The following is a 19,390-nucleotide window of genomic DNA, read 5'->3' on the forward strand; positions in this document are numbered from 1 at the left end:
CTTTCTAAATAACATTATTTCAACACAGTCTGTAAACTGTACAAATTAAAGTAACCAAATAGTGACTGTTTTCAATCATAATTATTTGCTTTTATTTGATGTTTAATTGTTTGCAATTATTTTAAACATTGGACATCCTTTTCGGTTAAAAAGAAAAAAAAAATCATTTAGCACCTTCCTGCAATTTATGTAAACTGCCCGAAATATGTTAGCAATAACACAACCCTTAAGAAAATTTTGTTTTCCTTAATTTTATTTAAAACAAAAAATGGTAGGATAAAGTAAATTAAATTTTCTTTTTTCTCACTTTATAAAAAAATATATACTTTATTGGTCTTCGCCCATTCTGTACTATCAAAATCAAGTAAGTACAAAGGCCTTCTGCTAGCAAATGCTAATGTGAATATGACATGCTTCAGAATCTTTGAAAAAAATTTAAAAACGATTATATACAGTACGTACCGCATGATCACGTTGACACACCGGTTCTCATTATATCACCAAAGTAAAGCAACATTGAGCCTGGTCAGTACCAGATGGGTGACCAATTTGGAAATTCCAGGAGCTCTATGTAGGAGGATATCGACACCTCCATGCAAGAGTTGTAAAATCCCATGGAACTTTCTCCTTTGGAGAAAGCTGATTAAACCCGCATAGGGTTAGTGCTGTTTCCATTTTTCCATACAGTACAATTTCACATCCATTCACAGCTAATGCATATCTGACTTTTCATTCAATCAAAATTTTATCATAATTCATGCAGAATAGTAAATTACTTTGTTGATTTATTTATCATGTTTCGTTTGGGCATCTCTTATTTTCATAAGTAATCTCATCTCAACTTACAAAGAAAAATCTCATTGCATTAAAATAAATTGATTCTTGTTCAGAATTCCAATTGTATTTTTAAAAAAATATCTGAGATTTATATATATATATATATATATATATATATATATATATATATATATATATATATATATACCTGTGACAAAACGAAAATATCCTATTCCAAAAATCATGTATAATAATTGATTTTTTTTTGTTTTTGTTTTTTTGGGGTTTTTTTTTTGCTTTAAATAAGAAAATAAAATGTTTTAAGTATCCGAAGAGTGGCTGTCTCGTTTGTCATTTTAAAAAAGGGTGGGGGGAGAATGACAATAAACTAAAGGAGATAACTTAGCAGTAATTCATAGTAGATGTATGTTGTAATGCCTACAAATTCCCATTAATTACTTAAAAATGATTCTTTATAAAAATAAAACTCTTTGATCAATTTATTTTTGGAATATGAGATTTTCATTTTATCATGGATGCATCATATGGATTTTTCTTTGTTTTTGTTTTTTAATAAAGGAGGAATTCTAGACAAGAACCAAGGAATTATATCAGAATGATGCAATGAATGTGTAATGCTAGTCCTAAAGACAGGTTTAGATCTGATGATAGTATAGAGAGAGAACTGTTTGGTCACATTGAAACAAATGGATGAAAGTTTTTTGGTTTTAAAGATAAAGGAGAGTCTGTTGGCAGAGGGAAAGCCAAGGAAATGATAAGGATGGATTTGAGAGAAAACCTGATCAAAAATCGGCGTGTTTAGAAGCTAATTTCTCAAAGCTGTCCAACACATGCCAGAATGTAAAACAGACGTTAGACTATGAAGAACAGATTAAAATCTTGTCCATATTTGATCAGATAGACTTTATAAATATTTTTACATTTCGTTTTTTTAATCATTATTTCTGAATTAATCCAGTCTTACACTAATCAATATTAAAGCTATTTTTCCTGGTGAGATAATTTGTTCTAGAAATATAATTTTCTTATTTGGAGAAAAAAATTTTAATTGGTAAATTTAGTTTTTGAAATCTTTTTATGCAAATAATTTTTTTACTAATGAATACAGATATTAAAAAGTATTCCATCCTATTTATTACTTTAAAGGTTTCAATCAAATCAGTTTTTATTATTCTCTCTAGTAAAGTAGTTCAACCTAAGGATTTCAACCCGTTTTTCTTGTGCATCTTCTGATTTTAATATTATATCCCAATCTCCAAGTCTCACCATGAGTCCTCGAGATTGCATAGGAGATTTTGTCTTATTAATCTAAATATCTATAATAGTGAGAATGTGTGTGAGGACACTTCTCAACAAATTTTTTATCTACAGACTTGAAATTTGCTATATATACTGTATTCACACATGTGCAAAGCTTTTTAATCGGTTTTCATCCAGAAAGAAGAGCTGCTAAGAGGTTAAAATTTGAATCATTGGATTTTTATGTTTGTCAACTGTTTCACGAATGTGCATGCGTGAATCATTCACATGACAGATTACTTGTGTTAAGAATAAGTGTGTTTGAAAACACTTTTTAAAGAATGTACCAAGCTAGCCTAATGGTTATCATACTTGACTCACTGTCTTATGGTTTGGGTTTCGATCTCAGCTCCAGTGGGTTTTTTTTTTATTATTTTACTGATAAGAAGTGAACTGTTTAGAAAAAACATAATACTCACATGCACATGTCTCAGTTTCTTTCTGTTTTTTAAATACATTTTTGTTTTTTAAAGAATTTGATGTTACGTGTAATACCAGGCAACACTGGGTACATTTAGTGATTAACAGTCTAACAATAGCAATTTGCTTTATGTTAAATATTTAGAGTAAAGTATTTATTGTTTGTATTGGTTGCACTCATTCATATAGGATTTTTTTTTTTTTTTCTTTTTTATCATTATTATTTATTTTTTTTAGAGGCGGTAAACTTTAAATTAAAATAAATCATAGAAAAATATTTTTAATGTAGTTTATTCCAAAGATTAATTTTTGGTATTTATAATTTAAACATAATTTTGGGTATATGAACTCAGTTCACATGTGTATGGCATAATCTAGAGGTCCAATTTTCACAAACTCTACGCATTAAATTAGGCTATATTTCACCGGTAACACATTAAATGTTATTATCCAAGTGATCTATTGCTCCACATATGCCATGAAAAAGTCCTTTCTGATTAATGTTTACCAGTTAAAAAATATTGTTATTCTGAAAAACAGCCAAGTTCGGGTGCTTATTTTAAACACAGCGTTAACAGCTAATACAAAAATAAAATGAAGATGTTAAAACAATAAAAAACAATAGTAATTATGCAGAGACGGTTTTGAAAACCCATTTCTTAACATGTGGAAGAGAGGGTGTTTTCTAACTAGTCTGTACTTTCACCTAACATTTTAATAGACAATACAAAACAAGTGATTTGTGCCACAAGCATTGAAAGACAACAGAAGTTTTTTCTCTGTATGTGTTTGACTGGGGAAGGGGTTGAGGGAACCACCTTAAATGGACAAATGTAATCAGTGCCAAACGAAGAATTCAACAGAATCGCAAAGAAATACCAATTGTATATAAAGAACTCTACTGTTGATAACATGCATCTCTCTCTTTTATTAAAATTAAATTGATGTTGAACATGTACGTTTCCTTAATTACATCGCCATGATAAACAAAATGAAAAATACTACATAAAATTATTACATTTTCTTAGGGATACTATTTAAGAAGTACATTATGTAAAGAGATGACATTTAGATATAGCATTCTACAATATGTATTGATTAGGCATGCAGTATTCTAAATCTGTATCTTTTAACAGTTTTTGTGATATGTGATTTTGAAATTAGTGTATGTTTATGACATTTGGTACTTTATTTCCGACACTAAAATTGAACATATCAGCATTTTTATCAATTTATAATGAAGTTGCAGCTAGAATTGTTTAAAAAAAAATAGGCATAATAATCATTATGTATTATTGAATGTAAATATTTACTGTCATTTAATTCAGTTTTATATGATGATACTTAAAAAAATTGTCCGTCAGTGCAATTTTGCTATTATAAATGATGCTCACTTTTCACACCTCAAAAATGAAGGCCCAAATTGAATTAGAAATAATTGTACTTTTACTTCCTATTGTCTTATACTAGGAGTGATGAAAGCTTCTTTTGTGACATTTTTACTGTTTTTTTTTTTTTTTTTTGCAAGTTGGTTTCAAAGTTGCCATATTGTAATTTACACAACATATGCTTCTTCACCCTTAGTGTATACTGCTGATTCTACTTTATTATTATCAGTGGAAAATAGATATAGAATCCAATTCTTAATGTTTTCTATGCCAATCTTTTAAAATTAATATTTGAATCATGGGTCTAGAAAATTAGACATACAAGTTTTTATCATTAAAAAAAAAAACTTATTTCCATTGATAACCTGAATTGTTCAACAGTGGTAAAAAGGATTCCACTAGTCAGAAATGCTAGAATTAGATTGGACAGCTTCTCTTGACAAAAATAACATCAGAGGTAAATTTGTAGGTATCATTGATATGGTTGATGTTCTGTGACTTACTTCTTTATTGATTTCTTCAAATGGGCTCAGTAACTGGATATTTTTTCAAACAAGTCTCCATTGATAAGTTGTTAAGGTAGAAATCTTATCAAGAACACACATCACAAGAGCTTTTCGTTAATTTATTTTCAGCAGATAACGTTGAATTACACCATGTGGTTACATCTTGAATGAGTTTGTTTTTCCAAATAAAGCTGATCCTGTATTTCAGTTAATTTACTAATTATTAATAGGAAGCGATTAAAGTGAAAAACTGTATTTCTATTAGATATAATGGTTGTGTTCACAGCCTGAGTTACAATGTACGATAGTCATTCTAAATCTAATTCTCTGAAACCAGCAACCATATTTGCTCCTGAATCTTGCAAGATTAAGAAAACTTTATCGAAAATTTTATACTCATCCAGAATATTGTGCAATTTATCACTTATTCTTGCACCAGTGGAAATGGAACAATTCTAAGCATAGATCTACACTGTTCCAAATCATTCCGTCAAACTCAGAAATGGTGGATTATCTCTTGTAGCTGTCCAAATGTCTGTATTTCATAAAATGCTGCTAATTTCAGCAAGAGACGGTTGAATTTTTGTTTTCCTTTTGTAAATGTATCAAAAACTATTTTGCAGTGAAGTACTTTTTGGATGGAATGTTGTAATTTGGACAAAGTTTTGCAATAAACCTATTAAATCCAATGTCAGATGTTTCAGAATATAGTTGAATATCAACAGCAATCATTTCTCTTATTAGATAATGAATCTCTTGTGACCTGTGATCATTAGGGTTATGACAAGAGAATATTCTTTTCATTATTTTGACTCTCGAGTATATATCAGTTAATATCTTATGTTTTTAGATAGAGTGATGTGGTTCTCCATTGATTAACTGTGTTGGATAATTACTCGAGAGTCATACCAATAATAAGAATATACTCTTTTCATAGGCCTAGTGATCATTAATATCCCAAACTTTCTTTTTGACCAATATTGATTTTATAGTAGTTTGGTGTTTCACTGGAGGCTTGTAGTTGTTGTCACTTGTTCTTAGAATGTCTGTCCCTGAATATTTGTTGTGCTTCCTTTTCTTATTTGCAACTTTTGCTTCTTTTGGATGAACCTTTCTAAGATGATTTAACATATTAGTCATTATAAAAGTTTTTGCTGATTTGCCACCATTTGATGTTATGCTTCGACATAACTTGCAGGCAGCGACATTCTTATTCTTGGGATTGACATCAAAATACTTCCAGCAAAAACGGGTTGCTTTTAATGGTTGAAGGTTGTCAATATTTAGTTAATTTTTTACATATTTCAGTTACATATGTCTGATATCTAAATAATAATTTATCTCAAAATATAAATTATTTAAAACAGAAAAATAAAAATATATATGCAATAGTAGCAAGGGTCCAAAAATGAGGAGCAAGACTATGACTGGCGAAGAATGCTTTATTTTTGGTTCGTATATTGTCGCAGTTTACTGTACAATTCCTCATCATAAAAACTGAAAAATAAAGTAATAATTTTCTTTGACAGTGATTTAAAGTCAAAAATAATAATGTTAATTTGATAGGAAGAGAAAAAAAGGGAAATTTTCCATATGCTTACATCTGTTTGCCTCAAATTCAGTTGTAAAAGTCTACATGTTAACAGCGCGTCATGCCTGTTATTTGATGACATTGTGTAAATGATGCATGTCTCTTCGATAAATTTTCACTGGCAAACAAAAAAGGGAGTTAACTTGTTTTTGTTTACAATATAATATTAGTATCATTTATGACAACAAAATTTGTTCATAAATCGGCATTATAAAACCTATTAATCGGCCGATTACCAAAGTCCGATTAATCGGTAAATTTGATAATCGGGACATCCTTACGGTTCACATTGCATAAATTAAATTTCTGCAGGTGAGTACACTTGGGGAAGCAGGAGACAGGATGGAAATTCTAAAGTTTAGCAGTTCTTGGGAAGAAACTATTATAGAGTAGAAGGCTTTCTGGCATCAAGGGATCTTGACAGTGAAGAGGTGGAATTTTGCTGCTTGTTAGCTGGAGGTATTTACGTCAAAGAGGCACAAGTCCTATGATTTTATCAGAGCACATTCCATTAAAGTACTTGTAAAACAGACACATTGTGCTGGTGCATCTACCACTGGTCTTTCTCTCTTGGATAGGGTTCTAAAAAGAGTCTTCAATCTAATTGGTCCCACTTTGTCAACTAGGCTCCAGCCCCTGTCCCATTGCTGTAATGTAGCATCTCTGTGCTTGTTTTACAAGTATTTTAATGAAATGTGCTCTGATGAACTCGTTGCACTTGTGCCTCCCTCAACGTACATATCTCCAACAACCCTGCTGAGCAACAAAATCTCACCCCTTCACTGTTGAGTTCCCTAAATGCCAGAAAGCTTTCTACTCTAATAGTTTCTTCCCTTGAACAACTAGACTTTGGAATTCGCTTCCTACTGTCTGCTTCCCTGGCTGTACTGATATGCAGAAGTTTAAACGTAACCTAAACCAATATCTTGTTAATCTTTCCTACGCATGGTCCTAAATAGTAGCCCCTTATGTCCACCTGGTGATATGCTTTGTTAAAAGTGAACGTGAGTTAAAAAAAAAAAAGCATGTATTTTTGTGAGGAAAATAGTTTTTGTATTGGACGGCAACTGTACAAAACATAAAATATCTTAAAGATAATAATAATAATCAGAATGACAAAAAAGATAAAATGTTGAACTCCACTGGTTTTTATGTCAGTATTTTTATTTTAAACCAGTTGGATGCATGTAAGTGTCATGACATTTGGATGCGAAGTAGACAGACAAGAGTTGTTGACCTGGAATCTCGACTGATAATGTACGCCCCTCGTTGAGCTGACATTCACATAATAATGAAAACATTCGCTGTTGTCAGTAATATCTTTTTACTGTTTTTCACCCCCAAACGGCTTGGATGTGAGGGACTTCTAATTGGGATCATATTTACAGAAGACTTTTTATGGAATTGTGAGATGTATATTCACATTACTTTGTAAGTTTTGCATGTCAGTACAGTCAGGGAAGCAGAAAACAGGGAGAGAATTCCAAAGTCTAACAGTCTGTGGGTAAAAAACTAGAAGGCTATCCGGTATTTAGGAACTTCAACAGTGAAGAAGTAAAGTTTTGCTGCTTATTAGTGTGGGATCTATTAAATTGGAGATTTTTTTTTTAATCTGTCTAAAGTGAAAAGTAGTGGTAGATGCACCAGCCTAGATGTGACAACAATAGTGTTTTTTGGGTGAATGGTAGCTTTTGTTGAGATGTAGGATACTCTCTGGTATGAGTAATTTTCTGATACGGTAGAGGGAGCCCACCATTTTTTTCTTTTTTTGCAGCAGCAGCCTTGGCAATATCGGCAATGTATTTGTTCAAATTCATGTTGCCTATGAATATTAAGCCAAGAAGTTTGAAGGATGAACTCTCATGTATTAGTCTTAGTTATCAGTAGCTGAGTTGTTTTTTTTTTTTTTTTCCAGATGAAAACTGATTAAAATATTTTCCATGTGTCTGAATACCCTATATATCAAATTTCGAGTGTAGATCAAAAATGCATTGAGTATATAGATTGAGAAGTGTCCTCACACATACAGTCTCACTTTTATAGAGATACTGGAAGATGTACCTGGTGTTGCCCGGTATTAAACGTAATGTTAAATTCTTTTTTAAAAAATTAAGTAAAAAAAAAAAAAAAAGCTGAGACATGTACATGCAAGTATTATGTTTTTTCTAAACAATTCACTTCTTGTATGTAAAAAAAAAAAGTATTTGAGCTGAGACTGAAACCAAAACCTAAAGACAGTGAGTCAAGTGTGATAACCATTAGATCAGTTTGCTACATACAATCTATAAAAAGTATTTTCAGACCTCATGAAACAGTTGCCAAACAGATAAAAATCTGATGACTCTCAAGTACCAGTTTTTCAAATTTGACCCCTTAGCAGCCCTTTTTTTTTTTCTGGATGAAAACCTATTCAAAAGTTTTCCACATGTCTGAACACCCTTTATACCAAATTTCAAGTCTGTAGATTAAACATTTGTTAAGTATATAAGTTGAAAAGTGTTCTCACACACACGCACATTCTCACTTTTATAGATAGATGAGACAACCTGTTGAATCAGCAATATGAATCAATAGAAAAGGAAGAAAAGTAAATGTTTAGACAGCTCACAGTATTGGTCGTTAAGCAACTGTAACAAGATCACCTGACAAAATTTCCCCCCCCCCCCCGGATAAAGTTGCGTGCATATGCCAATCAAATTTTAAATTTTCACATTATTTGAATCTGAGGCATATATACTTCCCATTTCGTTCATTTACTTTATTCAAGCACTTGTTATTCTCTTCCTTACAAAACATACATAGAGTTGTCTCATTTTATTAACAGACATAAACAGAAACGAGGGATGGAATTTACTGCGGAATAAAGAAATATTTCCTATAATGAAGAATTGATACACATCTACGTCAAAGTTGTTTGATCACTGCTGTTTGTGTCGCATCCTTCGTGTCCCTTAGCAGCAGTTCATCTCAACATGCTGCAACATATACTCTCTACAGTAAGTTCTCCTTTCAAGATGTCTTTGCTGGTTCGGTCACATTCTGCATCGTTATCCAGAAAGTCTTGAACCTCATCAGGGAAAAGATGATTCAAAGGTCAGCTGAAAACCCGACTCAGAACAGTGAAACATATCGAGCTGATCCTGGGCCCTTGCTTCTATTCGGTTCATTGCTGAAACTGTAATTGGCTAACTCTTGTATCTGCAACTGCAGTGAACTGTTGCACCTGGTCAGCATCCATTTGAGATGCGACAAATTTTCAAGCCAACCCAACCGTTCCAAGGTGAATGCCGAAACTAGTAGTAGTAATTCAAACTAAAATCAATAAATAAAATATAAGTTTATTAATTTAGAGAAAAGCTATTAGAGAACATGGTCCTTACTATATTGCCACGGGTGATGCTACCCCCTTAACCATCAAGCAATGCCGCATAACCATTTTTTTATGGTGCAAATAACAAATAATATTTATTGTTGATGATTTATTTTTTGTTGTTATTTCAAACTCGTTACAAATGTTCTTTATTAATAATGTTATAATTAGATTTACTAGCATTTCTCCTTCATACGATCTTCATATTTAGGATGTTTTAGGTGCACAAGTGTCCCAGACTCAAGGGGGGGGGGGACAACGCATCTTACACATATTTTTTACCTGTGCCTAAAACTAAGTGAAAATTTGTCTGTGCAACACAATACCAGAGAGCTGCTTCTCAGTTAACTATAACATAGACGTTTTCAAGTCCAGTGTAAACAAATTCTTGTTGAGCTGTTCTCTTAATTAATTTCTGTTCAATTTCCACCATCACTAATCATCATCGTGTTGTCTCACTTGGCGTTCATTAATCATTATCCTTGAGTGACCTTTAAACCTTGATAAATGGTGATGCTATAGTAAAAAAAAAATGTCTGTTACATTGCATACAATTATACTGATTCTTATGTACTTGAGCCAGATTTTCCTCTATCTACCGTGCCTCTTAATTCCTGGGATATCCAGGTGCTTTATGTAATTAGGACAGGAGGTCACACACTGTACATATCTGTATGCCTTGAGATGCAGAGTGAGTCAGACACCCATAATCCCATCAATACCAAGTTCTTATGATGCGTATATTGTATATAAAATATTAAGTGTAAGTCCAGAATTCAACCTAATTAAAAACAAAAATACAGAAAAAAATATTGGTCAGACGCAACGTCATTTAACTTTGGTGATCTAACCGGTGTGTCAACGTGATTATGCAGTATATCTTGACAAAAAAAGGGTAGATAATTCCACAATAATTCAAACTCGCGAGATCAGCTTTGTAATGCCTATGATTTCCCATTAACCTTTTCATTCTTGATATACCTGGATGTCCTACATGGAATTCCTTCAGTATTCTTTTCTGTAATGTCGCAGAAATTACGACCCTGTCGCTATATAACAGGACATTATCGCAAATTGAATAAATTTCTCCATCCAGTTCGTTATTGTTGATCCTTTTTTTTGTGCGTATAATAAATTTGTCCACCTCTGCCTTACTCTTAATCTCATCAAGCGTTACTGGAAGTTCTCTTATTGTGTCACATAACATATTTTTTACTTCAACTTCCGCTTGAATGGCTGCTATTACCATATCCTCCAATGGTTCTGTCTGCTTAGGTATTAACCTCGATAACTCATTTGCATGACCAAATTTTTTAGATAGTACATACTCCATTTGAAAATTGTAATTCAGAAGTATGGTACCCCATCTTTGGAGTCTATTCGCTGTATGTTGTGGTAGTCCCTTTTTCGACCCGAAAATCGTTAATGGTTTGTGGTCTGTTTGTAACAGAAATTGCCTACTGTGCAGGAAACGATGAAATTGCTTTACCGCGAATATAATGCTTAGCACCTCTTTTTCAATTTGTGAGTAGTTCTTTTCGGCTGGCAAAAGTGATCGAGATGAATGTGCTATGGGTTTCACTTTTCCATCATCGATTTTGTGTAAAATGCATGCTCCTATGCCATAGGAGCTGGCATCGCTTGCAACTATAATTTCACGCTTGGGATTATAATGTGCCAGAAACAAGTCAAACATTAAAGTCTCTTTAATTTCCCGAAATGCTTCTTTGCACTCTTGCGTCCAGACCCATTTTTGGTCTTTCCTTAACAGTTCATTTAAAAGCGACCTTAGTTTATGCATATTTGGCACAAATACATTGTAGTAATTTGCCAAACCTAAGAAACTTTGTAAAAACGCAATATTTTCTGGAGCAGGCATATTCTTTGTTGCACTCAATCTATCTGGATCCGGCCTTTTTCCATGTTTATCGATGATTTGCTCCAAGTATTTTATTTTCTCCATGAAAAATGTACATTTTTCCTGTTTTACTTTAAATCCATAATCCTGGATCCTTTTGAATACTTGTTTTACATGAGCTTTGTGTTGATCTTTGCTAGCGCTTTTTATTAACTCATCGTCCAGGTACCCTACTGCGAAATCCAACCCATTTTAACATAATGTCCATAATTTGCTGAAAAATCGCAGGGGCGACTTTGACCCCAAAAGGAAGTCTGTTAATCTTGTACAATCCCTTATGGGTATTAATACATAGCAGCTTTGAACACTCCTCATCGACTGGAACTTGTAAGTACACGTCACTGAGGTCAATTTTAGAAAAATATTTCCCTCCACTCAGTTTCGCAAATATCTCTTCAGGGCTCAGAAGAGGATAATGGTGATCTTGTAATCCCTGTTTAAGCCTGCCGCGAAGTCGGTACAAACCCGAATCTCCTTACTCTTCTTTTTGATGTAAACCGTTGGTGCAGCTCACTCACTGTGATCAAGTTTTCAAGTCTTTCTAATTTACCGTCTATCTGTTCTATAGCGGCATATGGAACATTTCTTTTCTTCCGTTAAGTTTTGTAGTTTTAAATTTGGTTCGTTTTCGAGTTTATTTAAAACCTGACGCCTGATTTTAGCGTCTTTATTTAAGACCAGCCCTTGCACAAATATTAAACATTTAAAATTATCTGATGATAATTCCTCCAGTTTAAAATCGTTGTAATGCTTGTTCACTATACTTGTATAAGTAGTGTAGTCGTCTTCCTCTCTTCTAGTAACATTTATACATTTATATCGCCTATGGAAAAGAGACGTTTTTGCAGAAAGCAATTCTGTAAGTATATGCTACTTACTGTTTTTTGGAAGCTCAACTCACTGATCTTTTTTGGGGAGAATAAAATTTACGAACTTTGTATGCAGGGCTGTTCCCAATTTCCTTAGCAAAAGCCTAACTTTTTTCGCGTCTGACCAGGTACCACAATCCGATATAAAAAATATCCTCATATCGTCTTATAGTACTGGATGAAAGTGACGTCGTCTTCTGGATTATAATTGAAATTTTCAATAGCGACCCACACAGCTATTTGAGAAAATGCGTTATGATTATCGTCTGCTTTATTTACTGTGTCGCTTCCAGAATTTTTCTTTGTTCCTCCTGTGTTTTCATCAATATTTCCTCAAGTGTTTCTGTTGTTGAAGCATTTTTTTTTCTTATTATTTGCCGACGTTTTTACGTAGCAAAAATAAAATCCGTTGCTTGAAATATCCAAGGAATTCATATGAGAAAATTTTTTAAAAAATTTTTTTATTACCCTCTTTGCCTTTTGCAAAAAATGACTTGATTCTTTGTGTGTTTGCTAAGCACAAATGATGTACGCAAATAATTATTTTTCACGGTTTGTCTCTTTTTCTCTTGACAAAGTCATGCATGTTTTTTTTTTTTGTTTTTTTTTTTTTCAAATCCTAGATGTTATCGAAATAACGATAAGCTTATACGGTATTTGCTAGTTGGTTTTGGACATTTAACTTTGCAGAAGAAAATTCTTACCGTAGGAAAAATGGTTTCTGGTGAAGAAAAAATGAGCCCTTTTTCCCTTTCTAAAACACTTGATAAGTGTGTTCAATTATCAAATAATTGACAACGTGCGCGTTTTTTGCTGTAGATTTTTGTAGCAAGTTTTTTCCTGTCTCCAAATTACTATTGTATCAATTAATTCGCTGTTAATCCTTGCGTATCCAAATATCTGTTTAAATGACGAAGGTGTTCTGCCGTAAAGATTTTACGAATCTTTATTTCCATCACTTTTGGTGATTCTCTGCAGTGATGGTCGTTTCGATTCCTTGTCGTCAATCTGTTGTGTCATGGAACAACAGTGAAAATAAGAACAATCAAGTCGAGATTTGGTTAAGGAACAAGTGTATTAACAATAATGTACAAAGATAGGAAAGCGTGTATATCTGCTGGGCACTCAGCTAGCAATTGAAGTGCAGTCGCATCTCTTTCACCAGTGTTGGAATTACTAGCACTATTTATAGTGCTAATCGGTGTCAATTCCTCTGTTCAAGGAAGGCCGGTATAACAGATTGTTAATTTTTTTTTTTTTTTACTGTGCTCATAACATCATATTAGTTTCTTTGTTAGTATATATTATCAGAAACAAATTTAGGAACAAAAACAATATTTGCTTTGGAAAGAAACTCTGTCCTTATGTTGCATAAAACTAATATTGTGTTGTGTGTGTGTGCATGCATACACACATTTTAGAAGTGAAGCTTTACTGTGTGTTTATGCGCGTGCGCGCACACTCATATGAAAGTTTCTATTTCCAAACTTATCCTCCCCTCCCTCAAACTTAATAAAAAATTTTTGTGGCAATTTATCATGGGTTTACGTTCAGCTAACTTTATATGAACTAATTTGTAATTTTATGATAGATCTTATGTAACAAGACCTCTTTTTTTATTATCGCACACTAATTTTTCTTTTCATGATTATTTTTGATTGAATATTCTGTCTTGGAGCCAAATAATTATAAAAAAAGATATTGATCAATAGTTAGATTGTAGTTTATTTCTTATTATATAGTAAAGAAGGGATTAAATTAAGAATGAGAGCATGCTACCTCTATATTAAATAAAGGTTCTGTTTGAAATTCTGTGCAGAGCTAGAAGTTACATCAACTGAAAGGTGAAAATAACTCAAAATGAGAACATTAGTCCAAATAATATGAATGAAGGTACCTCATGTGACAGGCAATAAATCTCATCATCCCATCTCTGAAAAGAGGAGATAATTCCTAGGAGAAATGACATAATCTGCCTCACCCCAGACAAAAGATCAGGTACTTATGCAGAATAAGAACTGTACTATCGTCTGGGTTTTCTGGACAGTTTACATAAGGTGTTAAAATGTTGAGCCGATGAAATCCCATCAGCCAATGTCATTTATGAAAACATTTGTTATCATTGATTTATTATTAAAAAATAAATAAATAAATATTTGATTTGAACAACAAATCATTAAAAAAATGGGGGGGGGGAATTATATAAAAAACTTTTTTAAATCAGATTTTTTTTATTCAAAATAAAATGAAATTTATTTCATGAGTGATTTTTTTTTTCTTGATTTTAATTTCAATAATTATTCATTGTATTTTCTTCATAACAACAAAAAGAATATTCTTTTAATTTTTCAATTTTTCATTGAATTATTTTCGTAATAACAGAAATAATATATTTTCTATAAAAAAAATTGGCTAGTGTTTGCACAAAAATCACAAAACTTTCATTTTGCACCTCCTGGCATTTTATGTAAACTGCCAGGAAATTCTGATGATAGCCAGGTTCTTATTCTACATAAGTACCAAAGATCAATTCATAGTATGGAATCTAGATCCCTGAAAAGGAGACACATTAGTACAGATGCAAAAAAATAACTATGTTGGTCTCATTGGCATTCCCTTATAGATGAGGGTACTTTGAAAACAGATAATAAACACATTCTCCTTTGACCAAAAAACAATAAACTTTTCAAGTTTTGAAAAAGGAGGTAATGCTTGGGAGGATGGTCTTCTAAGACAAAATCAACACTACACTTTGGTTGTAGCCAAAATGTATGGCTGCACAGACAAGTATATCTGTTAAACATTGCATCATTCAGATTCTTCCAGCTACTGTTTTCACTTTTAGTGTTATTCTCACAATTTTTTGGTCGATGTAACCTCCGACCTTCTTCAGGTATATCTTGTCGATTGTGAGTGACAGAAAGATTCTGAGTTCTACAAGATATACCTGAAGAAGGCCGAAGATTATATTGACCAAAACGTTGTGAAAATAACACTGAAGATGAGAACAATAGTCGGAAGAATTCAAATACTACGAATAATCAATCTTCATCTCAAAAATTCAGAAACATAAAAGGACTTAATTTTTTTATTTTTAAATCACAAAAAAGTTTGTTTTTTTTATTGTTTCATGGGGATTTTGTTTCCCATGACATAACTGATTATTAAAGAATAACAATTTGCTTGCTTTGAAAAGTAACTTTTTATTTCAAAACAAGAAAATTACGTTTTTTTTATTTTTTTATTGGAATTCTTTGAGATGATTAATTTGTGTATTTATTTATTTATTTATTTGCGGGCTGTTATCCTCATTATCATCATAGTTGTTGTTGTTTCACCACGTTTCGGCCAACTCATCTTTTGGCCTTCTTCAGGTGATTAACCGTGACAGAATAGGAATGTGGAGTCGCGTAACTGTATTCCTAGTAATCTATCCACTATGTCACGTGGCAGGCCCGTAGCATAACGGATAAAGGCATTGGCTCTCTATAGTTCCAGGTGAGCATTGTCTGAAGATATAGCGGTTTAAATTCAACCCAAAGCAGGCCAGAAGTTTTGTTGCTCAAAACGTAGTGAGACGACAACAACTATGGAAGGCAGTAATTACTGAGGATACAGTTAAGAGATTTCTATCCCATCACCTGAAGAAGGCCAGAGGATGAGTTGGCCGAAACGTGGTGAAACAAAAAAAACAACTATGAAGATGAAGATAACAGTCCGCAAATAAATAAATTACACAAAACTATTATGGATTGGTTGTGTGCAATGTAACTTTTTTTTTTTTACATGAGAAAAATTGAGGTGTGTTCCAGATACTCACAGATAAAGAGTTTGCTGTGTACTTTTAGTAGCAGGATGTACACCTAGTAACATTACTGCTGATGTAGAAACATGAGGTGATGTCTTTCTCTTTTATTTGCTTCCATAAAATCCGTTTTAAAGCATCTCTCTTATTGGATGGAAATGCTCCAATGAAAACATTTGTTGTTCTGTAAAATAAGAACAAAACTTTTCACTCTGACTATTTCACTATTTTTGGCATTTCTTCATGTAATTAACTGATTGTTGGCCTACAAATTACATAAAGCCTATACCATCCTTACTTGAGTAGGCCTTCATCATTTTATACTTGTAAAACGTGCACAGGGATGCAATATTGTAGCGATGGGACTGGGGTTGGTGCTAGATGCTGGAAAGCCTTCTACTCTAATTGTTTCTTCCCTCAAACTGCTAGACTTTGAAATTGCCTCCTAGTCGCCTTCCCTGACTATACTATCATGCAGAAATTTAAATGTAATGTAAACAGACTGCTCAATTCCATACATATATACATCCCAGTGGCAATATGCCTTGTTGGGGTTAATAGAATTTTAAAATAATATATCTACCATTTAATGTTAAACATTTAAGAAACAAGTACTTTTTTAAATAAACTGCTGTTAGAATTAATGATCTTAGCCTTTTTTAATTACATGTAGACAGACATAAGTATGAAATGTTTTATTAAAAAAGAATTAAATGCAAATAAAAAAAAAAAGATATATATTTGTCAAAGGAGTTCTATAATTAACATAAACATTAGGAAAACTTAATTCAGTTTTTACTCACATAAAAAAAAATTACTGTGAATATTTTTTGTATTTATTGATATTTTGAAATGTTATTTAAAGTTTTATTTTCATGTTTTGGACTGTTTTCTTAGAAGTTACCAGGAGGTTACCAACTACAACAAAAGACACCTGAGGAAGGCCAGAGAATACAACGGCCGAAACCTTGTGAAAATGACAACCCTCACGAAGACGAGGAAAACAGTCCAAAACATGTAAATAATGTAATTTTTTTCATCATAGAAATAATTGAAAAATAAGGAAATCAAATTTTTTATCAAGAATATGTCACTTTATTTTACAGTTTTCAAAAGTTAAATGTAAGATATATTCAAAGCATATACATTTAGTTTTGCTGTCTTGTTTTGGTATTTTTTTGTTTAATAAATAATTCATTTGTTCTAAGGAAATATCTTTAAGTCTTGTACAATTTTATGGTTAAAAATAAGTCATCAGATAAAATAAGGATAAGTGCAATAAAAAAAAAAATTTCTCCCAAATCATCATCAAATTTTATGTTATAAAAAAACTCATGTTTTTAAATTTTGAAACAGGATTGATAAGTTGTATTATATTATTTGAGTTATTCAGACAACTGTTCTCATCTTGAGTGTTGTTCGCATATTTTGGTTGATGTAATTTATGACCTTCTTTAGGTATACCTTGTCGAACTTGGAAATCTCTGTTCCCTGAGCTAATTATTTACTTGACATCTGTCTAACTTAACTGAAATGAGTAACATACACAGACAGAGGCATTGAGGTAACATTCCGTTTAGATTCTTCTATAATACTGGCAGTGTCTCGTTTGCACGGCTTCAATTTAGAGACTGATTTTAAAACCTTTGTTTCTCTCAGTTCGAAAAGTGTGACGTCATTCGTCATGGTTCGACTTTGTTTTATCTACCATTTGACCTGTTGCTCCCTGCCTCAACTTTACATCACCCATTTTTGATTCAACCCTGGAACGATTCTGTTTCGCAGATTTGAGCTATCATCATGCACTCAGTATGATCCTTGTTAAAATTCACACTAGCTGACTTAATCAACTGTGACGTAGGGTTTTCATATTTCAATTTAATACTTGACAATTCTTTTTTTTTTTTTTACATTTCAAGTGCTTCTACAGAAGATTTTTTGTATTTCATAAAATGTTGAAAATTATTGCATGAAATCGTTAAGAAAATATCAGACATTTTATTGCTCTGTGATTTTTTGTTATTTTCCCATATCATGATTATGGCAATCATCATTGTCTCACTAGACAGAAGTCTAGTGAGACAATGATGATCTGCATCTAATCTGATGCACTGCTGCATTTGCTGTGACTATAAAGTCAAAGCTGGAGTTGCCTCTCCAGATGCAGGCCTGTGTAGGTGATAAGGAAAGCTAGGTTTGCCCAATTACTGGGGTCCCCTTCTCGGTGTTGCAGACAAAGTCTAACAGAAAGGCAAACCAATACAGTCTGAGCCAGCACAGCTGCAGAAGTTGCCGGAAAGGTGTTGCAGTACTTCATCATCTGCTTATCGGGACTCTAAACCAGATTTCTGTTAGGGTTTACACCCTTAGCCTTTGCCTTTACCAAGACATCTGCAGCAGATATTAATGGTTCAGTTAAAACAGATTAATAGCACGATTACTGCTATGATGTATGAAACCACGTAATAATTTAAAAGAAATTAAAACTATTTAAACACCTCATACTCTGTATGATAGACTGCAGCAGTTTTAAAATCTTACACGTTTAATTTATAGTTCATGGTAAAGATATGCATAAAATCTGACTGCATAATCAGAAAAAGCATATAATTTTACATAAAAGTATCAAGTTTTGTAAGAATAGTTTAACTCTAAAACCATAGGAGGAGTTTGTGAACATACAGGAGTTAGAATTTTTTGTATATATCTCTGTATATAGCTATACCACTCTACCTTCTTAGCCTCTCCTTGTACATAATATCAATATGATAATATTTAGTAATAATAATTAAAAAATGTAGCCATTTCAATCATGCCACATTTTTTCTTGGACTCGGAATTACAAATGGAACCATTTATTTTGATCCATGTTTTATATCAGCCATGATTGGAGTTAGAAGTCCTAAGTAATTCGCAATTGTACTAGTATCGCCCACACTGGGGATTAAGCCTTCAACATGTATTAATCAATAATGTCACTTATGACTGAATTTTACTAAACCCCATTGGTTCTTGCAGAAACATAATTATTTCTGTATTTGAAATTTACCTAACAATTTTTTATGACTATTTTGAAATGATGAAATTCTGACATCCTTCATGCACTCTTCATTTCTCTAGTTTTTATTTTCATAGACTTGAATTAGTACATCTCTGATTTTATTGTAAACTAATTCTACCTGCCAAGTATAGCTTGAGAATCAGTTTATTTTTCATTTTTATGCTGCTCTTTTTCAACTTATTCCGTTTTTGTTTTTAATTCTGACTATTTTTAATAGGATATTTTAAATTATTATGATACTGTTGGTTGTTAAATTATTGATTGAACCAAATTGTTATAAAACTATAATTAACAAGCAGGCCACCCGGCATTGCCCAGTCGTGAAATACACATAAATATCATATTTTAATCAATGCAGAATTCTT

At 32.4% G+C, this 19,390-nt stretch overlaps 1 protein-coding gene across 2 annotated transcripts in view; it reads left to right on the forward strand.

The window, feature by feature from the left end:
* LOC145270461 (uncharacterized) overlaps positions 1–19,390 on the forward strand; it is a 198,696-nt gene that overhangs the window by 94,963 nt on the left and 84,343 nt on the right. The window contains exon 4 of one of the 2 annotated variants that reach the window (XM_080126098.1): positions 16,862–16,981. The exons of the other annotated variant lie outside the window; for it this stretch is intronic. Within the exon in view, the coding sequence (XP_079982224.1) occupies positions 16,862–16,981 (120 nt within the window). The remainder of the gene's footprint in view (positions 1–16,861; positions 16,982–19,390) is intronic. 2 annotated transcript variants of the gene reach the window in all.

Source organism: Euprymna scolopes, chromosome 4, assembly GCF_053919585.1.
Source record: "Euprymna scolopes isolate OS-2025 chromosome 4, ASM5391958v1, whole genome shotgun sequence".
Taxonomy (NCBI): domain Eukaryota; kingdom Metazoa; phylum Mollusca; class Cephalopoda; order Sepiida; family Sepiolidae; genus Euprymna; species Euprymna scolopes.